We start from the raw sequence: 17,279 nt of genomic DNA, 5'->3' as shown, positions 1-17,279 counted from the left end.
TGCGATAGGTCGGTTGTTGTAACGCCGCACTGGGATTGGTTGGTTGTCATCGGAAAGTTGTGGTTGAAGAGAATACTGTTCTGTCGTAAAATTGAACAAGTTGCAATTGAGATCATGCGTTGTTTTAGGGTGCTGTGGGATCTTTACAGAGGTGATCAAGGGGTTGTGACACAAGTGGGTGAAGGGGCGCCACCCGAGAATAATCTAGCACACTATATGGCGACAAAAGTAGGGCTCCATACTATAATTTGGCTTCAAAATTAGCATAAAATCACCGAAAAGAAGGGTGGATTGTCATTTCCATGTTTTGGTTCATCCTAGTTGGATGTACTGCACCAGTTGAGAGGAGTAATGTTTGCACTGCGACCTTTGCCTAGACCAACACAGTTTGAGGCGTTCGACGCATGGGTGCATGCAGCACATGCTAAGCAGAGAGAAAAATATTAAGGGGAGATGAGAAAAACTTTGAGGGCATGTCAGGATGCACAATGGGACGCTCAGCTTAAGAAATGGAGAGAGGATACTATTCAGGGAGAAAGGATGTATATACCCAATGTTGGTAGGAGAAGGAGACTCTCAGAACAGGAGCAGAAAGGCAAATGGAAACGATGGTAGTGACACTGCCAACAGCTTGTTGGATGGGTTGTTATCTGAGCGTCCGTTACCTTACAAACCACAATCAGGAGATGGGGGGACGAGACTCAGCTAGTGTAGGAAATGCTGAAAGCGCATCTGCTCAAGTGGGTCTTGGTACAGGAGGAGTGGGGAGGATACCAGCAGGAGTAGGGGGCAGGAGTGTCCACCTTAGGAGGTATGGAACAGAACAGAGTTAGCACTGCTTCACGGTTGCTGGAAGCTCTTAAGGTACCGGTCACTATTGGTCCTGTGGTTCCTGTGTATGACCCAAGTTTAGTGGGAATCCTCAGTCAGTGACAGTCTATACAGGTTGAAGGAACTGAATTGGGAAGAGTAGGGAGCACACGCTGGATTTGTCCATCTCTAGTGCCTAGGGAATCTAGTATCCATTTAGAAGCTACTGCCGATCTTTCGGGGGCCCACATTGGTTGAAGTACTATACGGTCATTACCTACAGCAAGCACTAGTTCAGACCTATGGATGTGGGAAACTCAAGTGAGACAGTTGGTGCGATCTCGAAAGCAAGTACAAGTCAGGGAGCCGCAGGTAATCAGCATGTTTGAGACGTTTCAGATTTGGATTCCTGGTTGAGAGATCACAATAACAAGGAGGGTCAGAATAACATGTCAGGTCATGGTTCCATCAAGGCTGCAGTGAAGGCAAAACTATTGAATGTGGTGAGGCTGAAGGCTGAGTTAGATGAGATAATCGGTGGAAATTTACCTGTGGAAAGGATAGAGAACTATGAGCCAGATGATCTGTTGCTTGTAGCCAAGGATGTCACCCGCAGGTCGAGACGAGCACATGAGAAGTTGTCAGAGTTAGCTCAGAGGTAAAGAGTAGACTTGTCTCGAAAGAAAATGTTACTGGGAAATCATAGGCTTAATTACAGTGACCAGGAGCTGGAGGAAAAGAGAGTGACGGGATTGAATACACATATCCGAGAGTTGGTTATAGGAATAAGGGCGTGGAGTATGGTGGATAAGCAGGAGGAAAGGTGGTCTAAGAAGCAGAGAATGAGAAAGGTGACAAGAGAAACGCCACCTCCAGGAGGGGGAACACAAGTGGTTGAGGCATACCTACTATGGGAGGTGCAGAGTGGTCGGGTATGTGCATGTTCCTTGGAGTATGGGTGGCCTAGCTGCAATTACACATGATTTCCCCAGGTTGAGGGAGAAACCTGCTGAATGGTACAAGCAAGTTGATCGCATTGTTAAGATCTCAAAGGTGTTGTGTATTGACTTAAATACCTTTGTCGAAATTGTGGTTCCTAGTGATCTGTGGTCTGCATGTAAAATAGCTATTGAGTGGCCTGCTGCTGAGCCAGTGAGGGATTTAGTAAGTCATGGTCCTTCGCCGTTGGTTATGAAAAAGTACTATCAAGTGATCACATGGTTGCAGTCCAAAATAGCCCCTCAAGATTTTGGTACGGTTAAGATAGATCGAATGACCCAGGAGCCTAAAGAGTCAGTGCATGCTTATTATGAAAGGCTATTACAAGCCTTTAAAACAGTACAGCGGGTTAGACACACTCAACCCTAAAGACATCGGCCAATTTGTCTCTAAGTTTGTGACAGGACTGAGGACGGAGGTTAGCCTCATGATCCAGCAACATTTGATCTGCTGGCAAAAAAAGTCTGCAACAAAATTCTGCGGTATGCCATGTATTGAGGTGATGAGGTAGATTCCAAGCATAGAAGGTTAAAGGAGAAGTTAATGCTGGTTCAAATGCGAAATGCACAGAATGGAAAGCAGGTATAGGCAACAGGAGGAACAGTAGTTTACAATCAAGGGAATGTTCCAGGAGGTGTTCAAGTTACATCAGTTGCAGGACAGAAGGGACAGGGAAGAGGAAGAGGTGTCCCTATAGATCCCAAAACAGGAATACACGTTGCGACTCTGAAAAAGATCACTGCTTGTCATTTTTGTCACAAGATTGGGCATTGGAAGCGCGAGTGTCGTCTGAATCCTGCGTATAAGGTGCAGGAAGGAGAACTCGTGCAAGTGAAAGATGTGGTAAATCAGTTACCTAAAGTGACTAGACCGAGGTCTCTTAGGGCCATATGTATGAAAGTTTGGTTTTGTGATTCTCAAATAGCGATTTTTTGCGAATCGCTATTTGAGAATCGCAAAACGCTAGGTATGTAGGATTTGCAAATAATTTTGCGAATCCTACATATTCCTTGATTGCGATTTGCAATTCGCAATTAAGGAATACCTCCCCATTCATTCCTATGGGCCAGAGGCCCATAGGAATGAATGGAAAGACATTCTCAATTTGCGATTCTCAATTAGAGAATTGCAAATTGAGAATGCAATTTCAAGGGTGCCAGGGTGTCAAAAGGACACCCTGTTACATCCCTGAAATGTGCATGTGTGCACATGTGGCACACATACATGCCGAGGGCATGTATGTGCGTCACATGGCCCTTTGAAAAATGCACAAAAGTGCATTTTTCAGAGAAATCACAAATTAACACCAACTTGAAGTAGGTGGTAATTTGCGATTCCTTAAGCCCAAATTGCACTTCCGCAAAATAAGGAATCGCAAAATGTGCGATTCCTTATTTTGCGAGGCAGTTTTACCTTAATACATCCCACTTACCTAAATTGCGATCGCAATTATGAATGATACATATGGCCCTTAATACGGGAGGAAATCAGAACCAATTAGTGCAAGTTCCTCAACCTCTGAGAATCTCGCAGGGCAATCACACTTATCATCAGATGCCTGTAATGGAAGTGCTGGATGGATTTGATCGGAACCATCCTTATGACGGTACCTGAGGGGGAGGAAGACTGTACACTTGGCGCTGTCTTAGAGGTAGACCAGAGTGGACCATACGCAGAAGCAGACGTAGATGGTCATTTCATTATATTATTGATTGATACTGGCACTACCCGTTCTACTGTGAGATCTACAGTAGTCCCAAACCTACCCTCTCGAGAAAAATCGATCCAAGTTATAGGAGTTGCTAACAAAATAATGACCAACCCTTTGACAGAAAAGGAACAGGTGAAAATCGGAACCTTTCAGGATCACAATCAGTTTGTGGTGTGTGATTCGAGTCCAATCTATTTGCTAGGGCATGATATTTTATGCAAATTGAATTGTACCATCTATGGCACGCCAAAGGTAATTGAATTGCAGACTAATGATGAACACATTGCTTTCAAGTTGGCTACTCAGAACCATTAGAGAGCCATGTTTCCCTTGCTGACTGTAGAGGACATGCCGCTGGACTTGAGAGACACTGTCTCTCCAGTGATGTGAGACTTCATAGGAGAGGAAACTGGACTGATTCCAGGAGTTGAGCCAGTCCGCATACAGATCAAACCTAATACAAAATTCCAGATTACACCTCAGTACAACCTGACCCCAGAAACAGTGGCAGGGATTACACCTGTAATTGAGTGCATGATTGCACAAGGCATTCTAAAGGAGATCATAGGACGCACGTGCAATTCGCCTATCATGGGTTTGCAGAAACCAAGCGGGAAATATCACATTGTACAGGACCTTAGAAAGGTGAATGACATTGTGATTCCATGTTGTCCCGTCGTACCGAATCCATCTGTGTTCCTAGATCAGATTCCTTGTGAGGCTGCATGGTTCACAGTGATTGCCCACTGTCAGGCGTTTTCTCCATCCCATTATAGGAGGAAAGTCAATTTTTATTTGCTTTCCGTCTGGTGAATTGTGTCTTACCGTGGTGTCGTATCCCTCGAGGGTATACTGAAAGTCCATCCATATTCAACCAAGTACTGAAAATTAACCTTGAGAACTTGATTTTGCTCCAAAACCCAGTGCTAGTCCAGTACATAGATGACCTCCTCATTGTTTCTGAAACACAGGAGGCTAGTAAAGATGATACTATCGCCTTACTGAACCATCCAGCTGACAATGGGCATAAGGTGTCTCCGAGCAAACTTCAGTACCGTCTGAAAAAACTTTAGTATTTGGGTCATCGAATTGAGAGAGGCAAGAGAACGGTGTCACCAGAACGAGTGAAGGCAATCATGAAAATGAATCCACCTACCACCCAGAAAGAGGTCAGGGTGTTTATGGGAATGGTTGGCAACTGTTGACAATGGATCCCTAATTTCTCCTTGATGCTGACCCACAAGGATGTGTGTGATCTGGTAACTTGGGATAACAACTATTTGCTTGCTTTCCTGGAGTTGAGAGAGAACCTATGTGGCGCTCCAGCATTAGGTATGCCTGATTGCAACAAAGCATTCTCATTATTCTGTTATGAGGGTTGTGCTCTTTCTGTTCTCACCCACACACATGGAGGTGCCCGTAGACCAGTGGTCTACTCAGCTACTTTAGAACCTGTAGCTTCAGCGCTGCCTGGATGTCTCAAATCTGTTGCTGCAACAGGTGTCAGTATTGAACGATGTGAGAACATTGTGATGGGTCATCCACTTACTGTATATGTACCACATTCAGTAGAGCTCCTGATGACGAGGACTAAAACACAGCATTTGACTAATAACAGGCTGACAAGATATGAACAGGTGTTGCTTGTAGCAGAGAATGTCACTCTGAAGCGTTGTTCTGTGTTAAATCCAGCTACCTTGTTACCTGTTCCAAATGCTGATGGGGAAGATTGTGAAGACCATGTCACATCACTGGGGCCCCCCCCCGGCCCCCACAGACCACGCACGCAACCTGGGAGTCATCCTCGAATCGACTCTCCATGACCAAACAAGTCAACGCAGTCTCCTCCACCTGTTTCAACACCCTCCGCATGCTCCGAAAGATCTACAGATGGATCCCGACAAACACGAGGAAAACAGTCACCCAGGCCCTAGTCAGCAGCAGACTCGACTACGGAATCGCCCTCTACGCCGGAGCCTCGTTCAAGCTCATCAACAGACTAGAGAGAATCCAGAACGCCTCTGCACGCCTGATCCTCGATGTCCCACGCCGCGACCACATCACCCCCCACCCGAGGAACCTGCACTTACTCCCCGTCGACAAAAGGATCTCCTTCAAGCTCCTGATCCACGCACACAAGGCACTCCACAAAACCGGCCCAGCCTATCTCAACAGTCGACTCTTCTTCTACGTACCCAACAGGAAACTCCGCTCCGCTGACCACGCCCTGGCCACGGTCCCACGCATCCGGAGAACTACTTCCGGAGGCAGATCCTTCTCCCATCGCGCCGCCAGGACCTGGAACACCCTCCCCCTCTACCTGCGACAAACCGAAGACCTGCTGACCTTCAGGAGACAACTCAAGACCTGGCTCTTCGACCGATAGCAGCAGCACCCCCCCTCCCCCCCAGCGCCTTGAAACCCTCACGGGTATGTAGTGCGCTTTACAAATTATGTGATCGATTGATTGACTGTTTGGACGTTACTGAGCTTTGCACCAGCCGAGACCTGACATTGTCGATGAACCACTGCCTGATCCCAATCAAGTTCTTTTTGTTGATGGTTCATGCTTATGAGACAATGAAGGTAATTTGAGAGTAGTGTTTGCTGTATGTACCATCTCTGGAGTGGTGGAAGCTGCTGGTTTACAGGGAATACTCTCCGCATAGGTAGCCGAAATCATTGCTTTGACCCGTGCATGTCTTGCTCTGAGCAGATCCGAGTCACCATCTATACCGATAGCCAGTACGGTTTTGGTGTGGTTCATGACCTTGGACAGCTATGGTCGCAGAGAGGATTCCTAACGTCATCAGGTTCTCCCATTAGGAATGGGGAATATGTGAGACAATTGCTGGAAGCATTGCAGTTACCATGGGAAGTGGTTGTTACAACAGGGTGCCGATGAAGTTGCTCGTTTTTGTGCTACACATGCATGTATTTTTGATGGGGAATATGTTGGTGAGAGTACAGAGAAGGCCATACACAGCATGCTGCTATCTGTTGCAGACACAGGGGATAAAATCAGCCGTTTGCAAACCGAAGCCACAGATCAAGAACAAGCTGGTTGGATCAGAGCAGGTTGTGTGAAGGGAGAAAGTAACCTATGGGTCTCAACTGATGGCAGGACAGTGTTACCGGAGTGCCAGTTAAACCCAATGGCCATGCAGATTAACCGTGCAGCTCACATAGGAAGATATGCAATGGTGAGATTGTGCAGGCAGACGGTTCAATCCAAGGTTTTGTATGATTGCAGAAGCAATGTGTTATTGGTGTTTCACATGCCAACAGATAAATGCTGGAAAGAGGACATTTGTTGCTCCAAGTCACATTGGCAGGTCAGGGGGTCCTTTCAATCGGATCCAATTGGACTTTGTTGAGATGCCTGTGTGTAATGGATTGCCATGCATCTTAGTTGTAGTGTGCATCTTTTCTTAATGGGTGGAAGCTTTACCGACTAGAAGGTGTGATAGTCTCACAGTAGCAAAGTTATTGGTGAGGAGACTCATTCCTAGATTCGGATTTCCAACTACATTGGAGTCGGATAGAGGAACACACTTCCATAGCGAAGTCATGAAATTGCTGTTTACAGCCTTGAGTGTGGATCAAAGACTGCATTGTAGCTACAGGCCGGAAGCATCAGGTATAGTGGAGCAAATTAATTGGACTTTAAAGGCAAGGCTGGCTAAAGCGTGTGCTTCAATATCTTTGAAATGGCCTGATGTATTTTCCTTGGTTCTGATGAGTTTGCGCAGCATTCCTGACAGGAGAACTGAATTATCTCTGCATTAAATCTTGATGAGGAGGGCAACACTCTTGCCTGCTGTAACAGCCACTGCATTGATTAATATCACAGATGACTTGATCCTCGACTACTGTAAAGAATTGGCTGATATGGTTTGTTCTGTGTCTCATCAGGTTGAAGCAACAACTGCACCGACTTCGAAGGACCTCTGCCACGACCTGAGCCCAGGTGACTGGGTGCTTGTCTAAAAGCATGTAAGGAAAAACTGTCTTGACTCTTGGTAGCATGGACCATATCAGGTGATATTGATGACCAAAACTGCTGTGAAGTGCGGTCGGGGGGAGGGGGGTTGGGCGTTGGGAAGGGAGGGGGGGGGGGTTTCTTGATGGATGCCATATGAATAGCTCTCCATTGTTCCTCTATACGACAAAATGTCAAGTGTTGTTGCTATTTACTATGTGGCAGTTTCCCCTTGTTTGTCAGGGGCCTGCAGCCCTTGCCTACTTGATCAATAAAAAGTGTTGTTAAAAAAAAAACTGCTGTGAAGTGTGGAGGAGTACCGAACTAGATCCATGCTCCACATACCCAAAGAGGCACAGGTCCCTCTGATGATGGAGGAGTACCGAACTGGATCCATGCTCCACATACCCGAAGAGGCACAGGTCCCTCTGATGAAACAGCTCCTCTCCCAGAAGTAATCTCAGCAGTGACCGAGGGGTCACCGGAGAGGGCAAGCCAAGCTGTTGAGGTTCCTGAAGAGGCTGGATACCCACCAGAGCATAAACAAGACCCTGGTATAGACTCGGAGGTAACCAGTAACATTGTGAATTATACAGAGTCTGACTCAGCAGAAGTGTCTGGTGTGGAAATTAGACGTGTGCAGTCAAAGAAGAAGGATGCCGCAGATGAACCGTGGCCCGTGAGACAGAAAAGAAGGAACCTGAAACTTGCGTTTGAAAGATACCTTGCTCCAAAAAGCGAATCTTCCGAGTCTGACCAGAGTGAGTCGGAGCAAGCCACAGGAAGTGTAAGGAGGTATAGGAGAGCAAGAGTACCATGTCGGAGATATTTCTCTCCCGAGTGGACTTATCTGGTCTCCCCGGTCTCGGATTCCTGGTGCAACACTTTGGCATCTTTCTTCAGGGACAAAATCATTAGCATCCAGGAGACTTTTCGGCCTCTAATGAAGTCGGCTAGTTCTGAACAGGTCTCCACCCCGCCTAGAGCTTTACCGACCAGCTGCCTCTCAGAGTTTTGTCCGATAGATTTGTCCAGCTCCCTTAAAATCCTAAAAGCCCTCAAGTCGGGCTCACCGACCGATCCGTGCGCTGCCAGATTACTCTCAGACGTGGCAGTTACCGTCAACACTGAGGTCAACTTCCTGGTCAATCAATCACTAAGGGAAGCTCTCGTGCCCTCAGCATGGAAACATGCCTTAATTTTGCCACTTCTAAAAAAACCATCCCTTGATCCACTGCTTCCAGAAAATTATCGCCCCATCTCGCTTTTGCCCAGTTTGGCAAAAGTTTGCGAGAAGGCGGTCACGTACCAATTGACGAATTTCGTCGAGGTGGCTGGGGTTCTCCATCCGGCGCAGTCTGGCTTCCGGGCCTCCTACAGTACCGAATCCACTCTGTTGGAGGTCTCGGAGTCCATTCGAGAATGTTTGGACGCCGGTGGGAAAGCAGCCTTAATACTGCTTGATCTCTCGGCGGCGTTCGATACGGTGCCTCATGCCATGCTCCTTGACCGCCTCTCCGATATCGGAGTATCTGGTAAAGCTTTGCTCTGGGTCAGTTCTTTTCTGGATGGTAGGATGCAGCAGGTTTGGCTTCCTCCGTGTGCCGCGGTCCCTTTGAGTGTTACCACAGGAGTACCGCAAGGGTCGTCACTTAGCCCTCTGCTTTTTAACATCTATATGACTCCGCTGATTTATCTGGCGGAGTCGCTGGGGGCTAAAGTGATGGCCTACGCGGATGATACCCAACTGCTGTTCACTTGGAATAAGGGGGACGACTCGATGACTAGACCGCATCAGTGTTTGTCCTCTGTCTTTCAGTGGCTAGCCAAGGCTCAGCTGAAATGTAACGAGGCAAAGTCAGAAGTCCTGCTGTTTGGCTCTTTTTCCTCAGAGTTTAGATCAAGACTCTGGCCTTCCGGCTTCCCTTGTCCCCCGGTAAACAAGGGAGCCGTTAAAAATCTCGGCGTTTGGTTCGTCGAAAACCTGAACTTTGCCTCGCATATAAAAAAACTGGCTGGCACCTGCTTTGGGCTCTTGAGGAGCCTTAAGAAGTTTCTACCCCTGCTTCCAGCTAGGGATAGAGAGACGGTGGTGCGTGCTCTGCTTCTCTCCCGCCTCGACTACGCAAATGCCCTCTTGGTAGGTTGCCCTGGCTACCTTCTAATGAAACTTCAGGTAGTCCAAAACTCGGCAGCCAGACTCCTGGGCGGTTTGTCCCCGTGGCAAAGTGCGCGGGCTCAACTTCGGGCACTCCACTGGCTCCCTGTTGAATCTCGGCTTAAATTCAAAATGCTGTCTATTGTTCAACAGGCCCTTTATGGTCGAGGCCCTAAATATCTGCAGGCCAGATTCTCCTTTTACATTCCTAGGAGACAGCTGAGATCATCCTCATTGCTGCTCATGGAGACCACTAAATTTAGGCGTGTTCGTATGGGGGGCAATTCGTTCGCCCGCAGAGCCTGCATTGCTTGGAATTCCCTTCCTTTACCATTAAGGGCTATCTGCGATCCACACTTGTTCCGAAAATCCCTGAAGACTCTGCTGTTTTAAATGGATTTCGGTAGCTTGGCAGCCTTTCTTCTGTTGTTAGCGCCGGGACACTTCCGAGTAGCTGTGCGCTCAATAAAATTAAAATAACATAACATAACATAACAAATGCCGGGAGGGAGAGGTCAGAGTTCTCAATACTGATTGTCGAGATATTGCTGAGAGTTCCTGGAATCGAGGCTAATGCAATTCTATCACTGACTGTGCCTTTTCCGCCAAGGTTGAGTGGTTTGCGAACTCTGATTCTGAAAGACATTGATTACCCAAGCTTCGGAGCTCCACTGTTTTCTCAAGAGATTGCAGCTTTGAGAGCTGAACGCTTACAAAGAGTCATTGAGGAGATTGGCTCTGATCTCATAAGGTATGTAAATTGAACTCTAACTGTAAATAAAATTGCTTGAAAGAAGATAACCTAGGCCCGAGTGGAAAAAAAATAAATATAGGGACTTTTTTGTCATTTAGAAGTAGAAAGAGGGCTTGGGAAGTCTTCCAAGCTGTGTAAATATTTTGACCAAGACTGTTAAAAACGTTTTTTCCAAGATCCTTGAGGAGTTGCTCAAAGACTTTAGTTGCATGAGAACAAGAGAAGGAGAAAAGAGACTGTGTTGATCTACAATCCGAGCCACCTTGAAAATGTAGTCTGGAAATTCGAATCGCATGCACAAATGTATTATAGGTAGACTCATTGTAGGAGTTATCATAGAAATAGCTGTAGTCATTATTGAGTCCATTTTAAGCACACACAAGGTTGAGGACCAGGGAGGGGGGAGTGGGAGAACATGGGACATCCACACCTGCCACTGCTACCTTAAATGAGAGTACACTAGGATCTGATAAAGGCGTAATAGAACAAACTAGTTCCTTTCTTTATGTAGATTTGTCTAAAGGTGATTATAGGCTGAACGCTTATGCTAAGTTGCTTTACAATTATGTGAATACTATGGATGTGAGTGACTGTTATGTGTGTATGCAACTGCCTGCTTCAGTTGAGGAGGGGATTAGGTATCATCACTTGCCCCTGATGTATGATATTAGTTGTAGTTTTCTCCTTAGCATGTTTTATGTAACTGGTCATTAAGAGTACTATTTCTCAAATTACCATGTGGTGCTCTCAGAAGTACCAGTCTACAAACACCTGAACAAATATGACTATTACAAGCAAGAAAAGAGGATGGGAAAGTATTTTGTACCCACAATAACATTAGATTCTGCTTACGCACATAGACACAATTTAACCTGCATGTTGACAGAGATAGAAAAGAAATTTGTAGATCAAGTAGAGGATAGACACAAAGGTTTAACCGTTAAGCTTAATAATAGGGAAGGAAAGTTTGAATGGACCAAGGAGGAGTTAGCTCACAAGGCTAAAGGAAGCTATGGTCCTATAGCTCTAGATTGGGAACAACGATTCAAGCTTTGCATATGACAGGTTCAGAGTCATTATGACACTTTTTTTGAGGAACAGAGTTTGTGTGATCACATCTTTCTAATCGATGGTTCTTTGAAGACATTTTTGCAAGAAATAGTACAATTGGTGCCAGGGGTATATTTTGTGTGCGGGAAGAGAAGAACGCATATGTTCAGCTTCAGAACAACTGATATGATACTTGTTATGTGGCAGTTGTGTTCCCAAAGATATATCATGTGGGGGATTTGGAAGGAAAATCGAACCATAGAGAAAAGCGTGGACTGAGTGCTGGTGAAGTTGTGGGAGACATATTTAGAGCGATTATACCAAGTTTAGGTGTGGTGCTAAATGACATAAAGATCAGGAAGTTGTCTATCATTGTGGATAAGTTGTCGGTTAACACAGCTCAGTCATTGTTACTCACAGATGGAGAAATAGTTTCAATAAGGGCGGTGGTGATGCAAAACCGTCTTGTGTTAGATGTGTTATTAGCAGAAAAGGGTGGAGTCTGCCGGATGCTGAAGGTCCAACAGTGTTGTACTTATTTCCCTGATAAAAGTAAAGATCTGAGGGGATATATAAGTAACATCACAGAGATAAATCATGAGATACATGATCTGGCATCTGAGAGAGTTTGGGGTGAGATTGCAAAGGGATTTGGAGTAGTTGGAAGTTGGCTTGCTAACCTAGAGAAGGGAATTCTTGGACATATCTTGAAGCCAGTCATAATTGTTGAAGTCTGTGTTATCATCTTCGTAGATATGATATGGGCATACAAATGGCACAAGGCGAGACAAATGGAGGATTCCTTTCGAGAGAGAAAGGTGGAAAGACTGCAGGACAGTCATTATGAGAATTTGAAGTGGTTGGAGGAGTTCAGACAGAGGAGACTAGCTACGACATCTGTTTAGATCGGTCTACTCTACGGTGATAAAAGTGTTTTGTGATGACTCAACATCTTCAGAGTGGAGAACTGATGTAGCGGAAATCACATTTAAATTGTAGGGGAGCATTATAATCACACGTGTAGAGCACATCCGCATATAATCCTTGGTTGTATTAACATGACGTGTTAGAATTTGAAATGTATTAACTGGAAACGTGGTGTGCTTAGGCCTTTGAAAAGTAACATGGAGAATTAACATAGAAAGTAAATGTAACTAGCAGAAGACATTAACATGAAGAACTTGTGTTGTGAACTGATAATTATTCATGTATTAAACATGTTTATTTAGTTGTGTCGTTTTAATTGTAGGTAAATGCATGAGTTGAATGTACCTTATTCTTCCATGCAGTTCGTAAAAGCTCATGTGGTGTTTCTTATGTTAGCTGATTCTTGTAGGCCTGAAATACAGTCCCCTAGAAACTCTGGCTTTAGAATTAATAGCTGAATTTCATGTGTGCTGTGCAATTTTTTCTCTCTCATGTTTTGTGTTGCAGGTGAAAGAAGCACTTTTGTCAGCTACAATAATGTCTTTGTTTTACTAGTCAGGCAATGAGAGAAGAAGTTATACCGTATAGCTTGAGTCGATGAAGAAAGGTCAATTTGCTTCAAACAGGAGAAGGCCTGGGAACCAAGGAAAAATTGTTGCGAAAGAAAAACACTCTTGTCCCATGGAAAACTACCTTTAGGATTGTACCTAGAGCAGATGGCGTGACCCGAAATGAATCCTGGCAAAGATACTTGCAATAATGTTCAGTTGGGAGTAGGGAAAGTGTCCAATTCTTCTTCTGCCTTTGGAGAGGGAGCATCTTAGAACGAGCTCCATTGCGGTAGCTTTAAGACCCATTGACTGTGGAGAGACTTCTTAGGAAGACTTCCCATGCTGACACCTTTTATTCCTCCTTTCTGAAGCTGCTTAAGTAGGGATGTCACTTCAGTTTTAGTGTAGGGGTTGATGGATGCTTTTTACTTATCAACCCTCAATGCAGGAAAACTTAGACTCATGCTTTCTGATACTTTGCATTCTGTTTCTTTAATTAATTGTTTTGTTTATGTTACATCGTCTTAATTGGATATGCAGATTTGGCTTTATTCTAATTCCGAAGTACTTTTACACTCTTGTCTTGAGGTGTCTTTATGTCCAATTATTTTTGACTTTGTAATAAACTAAATAACCTTACGTAGTTGTCTGTGGTTACTATATGTCAAAGGGATTTCTTGTTAATTAATTGGCAATAATGACAAGTTTCCTCCCTTCTACGCTTTCACGCTGCTAAAAAGAACCATGGCATTGTGTTTCTAGACCGGTCCAGAACTTATGGGCCCGGCCCTTTCACCCCTAATGAAATCCCCTGTTGCCATATGCCTACACTACAAGGCAAAGTCCTAGCATCAGTAGGAGACAAGAGAGGGGAGCATTGGGGAGAGAACGTTAATGTCTGAAATTCGGAGCACATGTCCTCCCAAGGAGGGGGTGCAATAGGACTCTGTACCCCACCCGCACAGGTACATAAGGACTGAACAAGAAAAGGGAGCTGAGGGGCGGGCAGCCATGCACATCGGAAGTTAAGAAGAACATCTACCCTCCTAAAGGAGAGATGAACTTTCACTTCCCGTCAAGCCCTGCCTCTTCTCTGCTCTGTACACAAGCATTGGAACTTAGGAGAGGTGGCAGTGAGTGATATCCTGTACCCATTATACATCATAAGTGGAAGAGGAAAGGGTGGCAGTGAAAGAAAGAGGAAAGATGGGCAGTGAGAGATAAAGAGGAAAGGAAAGGGTGGCATGAGAGATGCCCAGCACCCATTATACTCCATAGGGTGAAGAGGAAAGGGTGGAGGTAAAAGAGGAAAGGGTGGCAGTGAGAGATGAAGAGGAAAGGGTGGCAGTGAGAGATGAAGAGGAAAGAGTGGCAGTGAGAGAGAAAAGGGTGGCAGCACGAGATAAAGAGGAAAGGGTGGCAGGAGAGATGTCCTGCACCCATTATACCTCATAAGGTGAAGAGGAAAGGTCACTGCAATCAAAACTAACATTCCCTATCAATTTACACACAAGCAGGTGCACATCATGAGTGGGGTGGAGTTGGGGGTTCTGCCACTTTTGCATTTTGCCAGTGCGCTGCAGACCAGAGCACCGCTTTCAGACCTAGATGGACTGACATGACCCAACCATGAAAGCATCACCACCCCAGTCGGAGCCTCCTACAGAGCAGGGATAGCTTAGTTCGAACATTTTTGCCAGGGCTGAGTTTGGTCCCCATGCTATCCATGGGGGGGGGGGCGGATGTGAAGGTAGAGTGCTAGAGAAGATACTCCATGGATAAAAATGGCATCGGGTGTGAGAAACGCACTCTAGTCACACCCCTCATCTCAGACTCACCCAGAATCCCTAGGGTCAGAAGTCCTCTACCCACTACTACGGGCTCATGGTGGCGAGAGGTGAATCCCCAAAATCTCGAGGCAATGGCCCGCAGGCCCAGGGGTACGTACCCAGCACTGAAGCTCTATAGTAGCCGCCCCCCTCTTCCCAGTAATAACAGCGCGAGATGCATCCACAAATTGCTCACCGAGACAGCGCCAGGACTGGGTGGGTTCACCCTATAGCCAGCAAGGACCACTGCACAGCAATACCCCCGGCCCCCACTGCGCCGGCGATATGGTATGCCCCTAATAAAACACGCTCCGAGTCCTCTCCAATGCACGTATTCCAACCCAATTTACCACATTACTCAGGCATAGCATCCCCTCCAACCTCCAGGAATCCGACCATGGACAGCTACCCCCTTGAAAAGAATCCCCACCCCCCTAGACACGATCTCGCTCCCCACGTACGTATGCACGGCACGCGCAGGTGCAACATCCCGCCATACAGCGGCATACCCTCCTCCTACACTGAACCTCGATGGGGTGTTCCCTGAACACAGCGTCCCCACACCCATTACCCTCATGAACACCCATTAGTGTTTGCACAGTACGTCACACACAGGTATTTACCACGGACAGCTCCCCTCTTCCCTTGTGTTCCACATACACACCCAGCTTCCCCATAAACAGAGCCCTTACAAAAATCAACTCGCCCGCCCCATTGGCAGGATGTAACGCTCCATACATACTGCCCAACCTCAAAATCACTCCTGTATAGCAGCTACCCCCTTACAAGACCCACCGATGCACCTTTCACAGAACCCACACACAGAGAAACATCCGTGCACCGTATCCCTCGCCCCATATACAGTATCTGTAATGCACAGCACTTCCCGTATACATCGTCCCATATTCACAGCATCCCTCTCACCAACCTTCGGCCCAGAATAACGATTTAGGCGCCCCCTCCTCCTCATGTACAGCATTACCCACTGATCTCCCCATAAAAACACACCTCTTATCTACCCAGAGTCCAATGTACATCCTGCACAGTACCCTCTATCTACAGTACGGCCGTGGTATTCTGGACGCACAGTACCATATTCTTCACTACCTTTCTCCGCAGCCTACGAATGCATATCGCCATCCAATGCCATGGCCCGCTCCCCATGCACAACACCCTGCCCTCTTGTAAAAGCCAACCATGCACCTCCACCTTTCCCCCAACAAATCTTCTCCCCTTACCCAAGAGGTGACCCTGAGGATGGTCTGCGGCTCCCGCAGGAACTCCATGGGCTGAAAGGCACTGCCTGCCCGGCCGGCACCGAAGGAGGCTCCGTCCATGTCTGCTGCTGCCGCCACCGCCCGCCCGCCCGGTGCTGCGCCCGCTGCTGCTGTCTGCGCTAAGAGGGTTAGAGGCACCGGAGAAGAGGAGAGCGGAGCAGACTGCGGGCAGCTCGGCGCGCGCACCGGTCCTGACAGCAGCGCGCGCTCCCCGTCAGACAGCGCGCGCAGCCACCCAGCAACACACGCCACCGCCTGCTTAGTATGCACGCTCTCCCCTTCACACCTTAAAAAAAGCTAAACTGCGCATGGGCGGAGCTAGTCCTCCGGGGACGGCCATTTTTAGACAAGGCAACAGCCGCGAGTTTTCATTGTTCGGAGTTCATAAAACCGTGATTTCTCGCCTGGTCCTAACATGTCTTGTGTTTGGAAGTGGCCACGCCCACAAGCAAGCTTCAGCCTCTCAAATGTGACAGCGGTGTCTCCCTGCTTAGACATTACGTGAATGCCTGAGAATAAACACACCGTGTCTGCTAAAAGGGAAAGGCAAACATTTGTACAAGTGAGAACCTTTGTCTTATTTTTTTTTTTTTTTTAAATATAACAGTCTTCTTCTTGTCTATCCACGCGTAAATTCGGCAGCTCAGCATTGTCATGGCACAGGGGTCTCCAACCTTTTCTATAGTGAGAGCTCAGCTACCATACATGGCAACAGACCCGATTTAGGCGAGAGGCTCAGGATTTTGAAGCTTAAAATGGCTTATGTTTTTTAGCTGTGTCCTGCCTGAAATTGCCTATGGTTCAATGTAAGTTAATGGGATAAATGCAGTCTCCTGATTGTTTTTCAAAACCTCCCACTTTTCAGTTTTTAAATTTTGGCATGTCTGAGCTACGTCCCTATATGCCAATATTTTAGAAGAGAAAAGTGTGAGACTTAAAAAAAAAAAAGAATCAGTAGAATGTATTTCCCCTATTACAGCAGCAGCAGGTGCAGATAAGCGTGGCGGGACAGGGTGGGGCGCTGAAATAGATGGTTTCGTCTCATAAATGAAGTAAATCCAATGAAGACAAGTAGAAGTAGTTTTGTGGGTTTATTGAAGATAAAGTGATGACACCACTGGAGTGCGTCCTTCCTCTCCGAAGTCCAAACGGAATCTGTTAAGCGAGACCGTTAATACTTCAGGGAGGAGGTTGAACGCACGGGAATGCTTATTTAACAAATGCCTATTTA

The 17,279-nt window shown here is 46.4% G+C and overlaps 1 protein-coding gene across 1 annotated transcript in view; it reads right to left on the bottom strand.

The window, feature by feature from the left end:
- Window positions 1-16,312, bottom strand: part of SYNGR3 (synaptogyrin 3) — a 267,227-nt gene extending 250,915 nt beyond the window's left edge. The window contains exon 1 of the mRNA XM_085629386.1: window positions 16,010-16,312. Coding sequence (XP_085485512.1) covers window positions 16,010-16,108 — 99 coding nt within the window. The 5' untranslated portion in view covers window positions 16,109-16,312. The remainder of the gene's footprint in view (window positions 1-16,009) is intronic.
- Between the last annotated feature and the right edge of the window lie 967 nt (window positions 16,313-17,279).

Source organism: Triturus cristatus, chromosome 10 (genome assembly GCF_964204655.1).
Source record: "Triturus cristatus chromosome 10, aTriCri1.1, whole genome shotgun sequence".
In the NCBI taxonomy this organism is placed as follows: Eukaryota; Metazoa; Chordata; class Amphibia; order Caudata; family Salamandridae; genus Triturus; species Triturus cristatus.
Note: the sequence above shows the minus strand (reverse complement) of the source record. Positions and strands in the feature narration are given on the sequence as shown.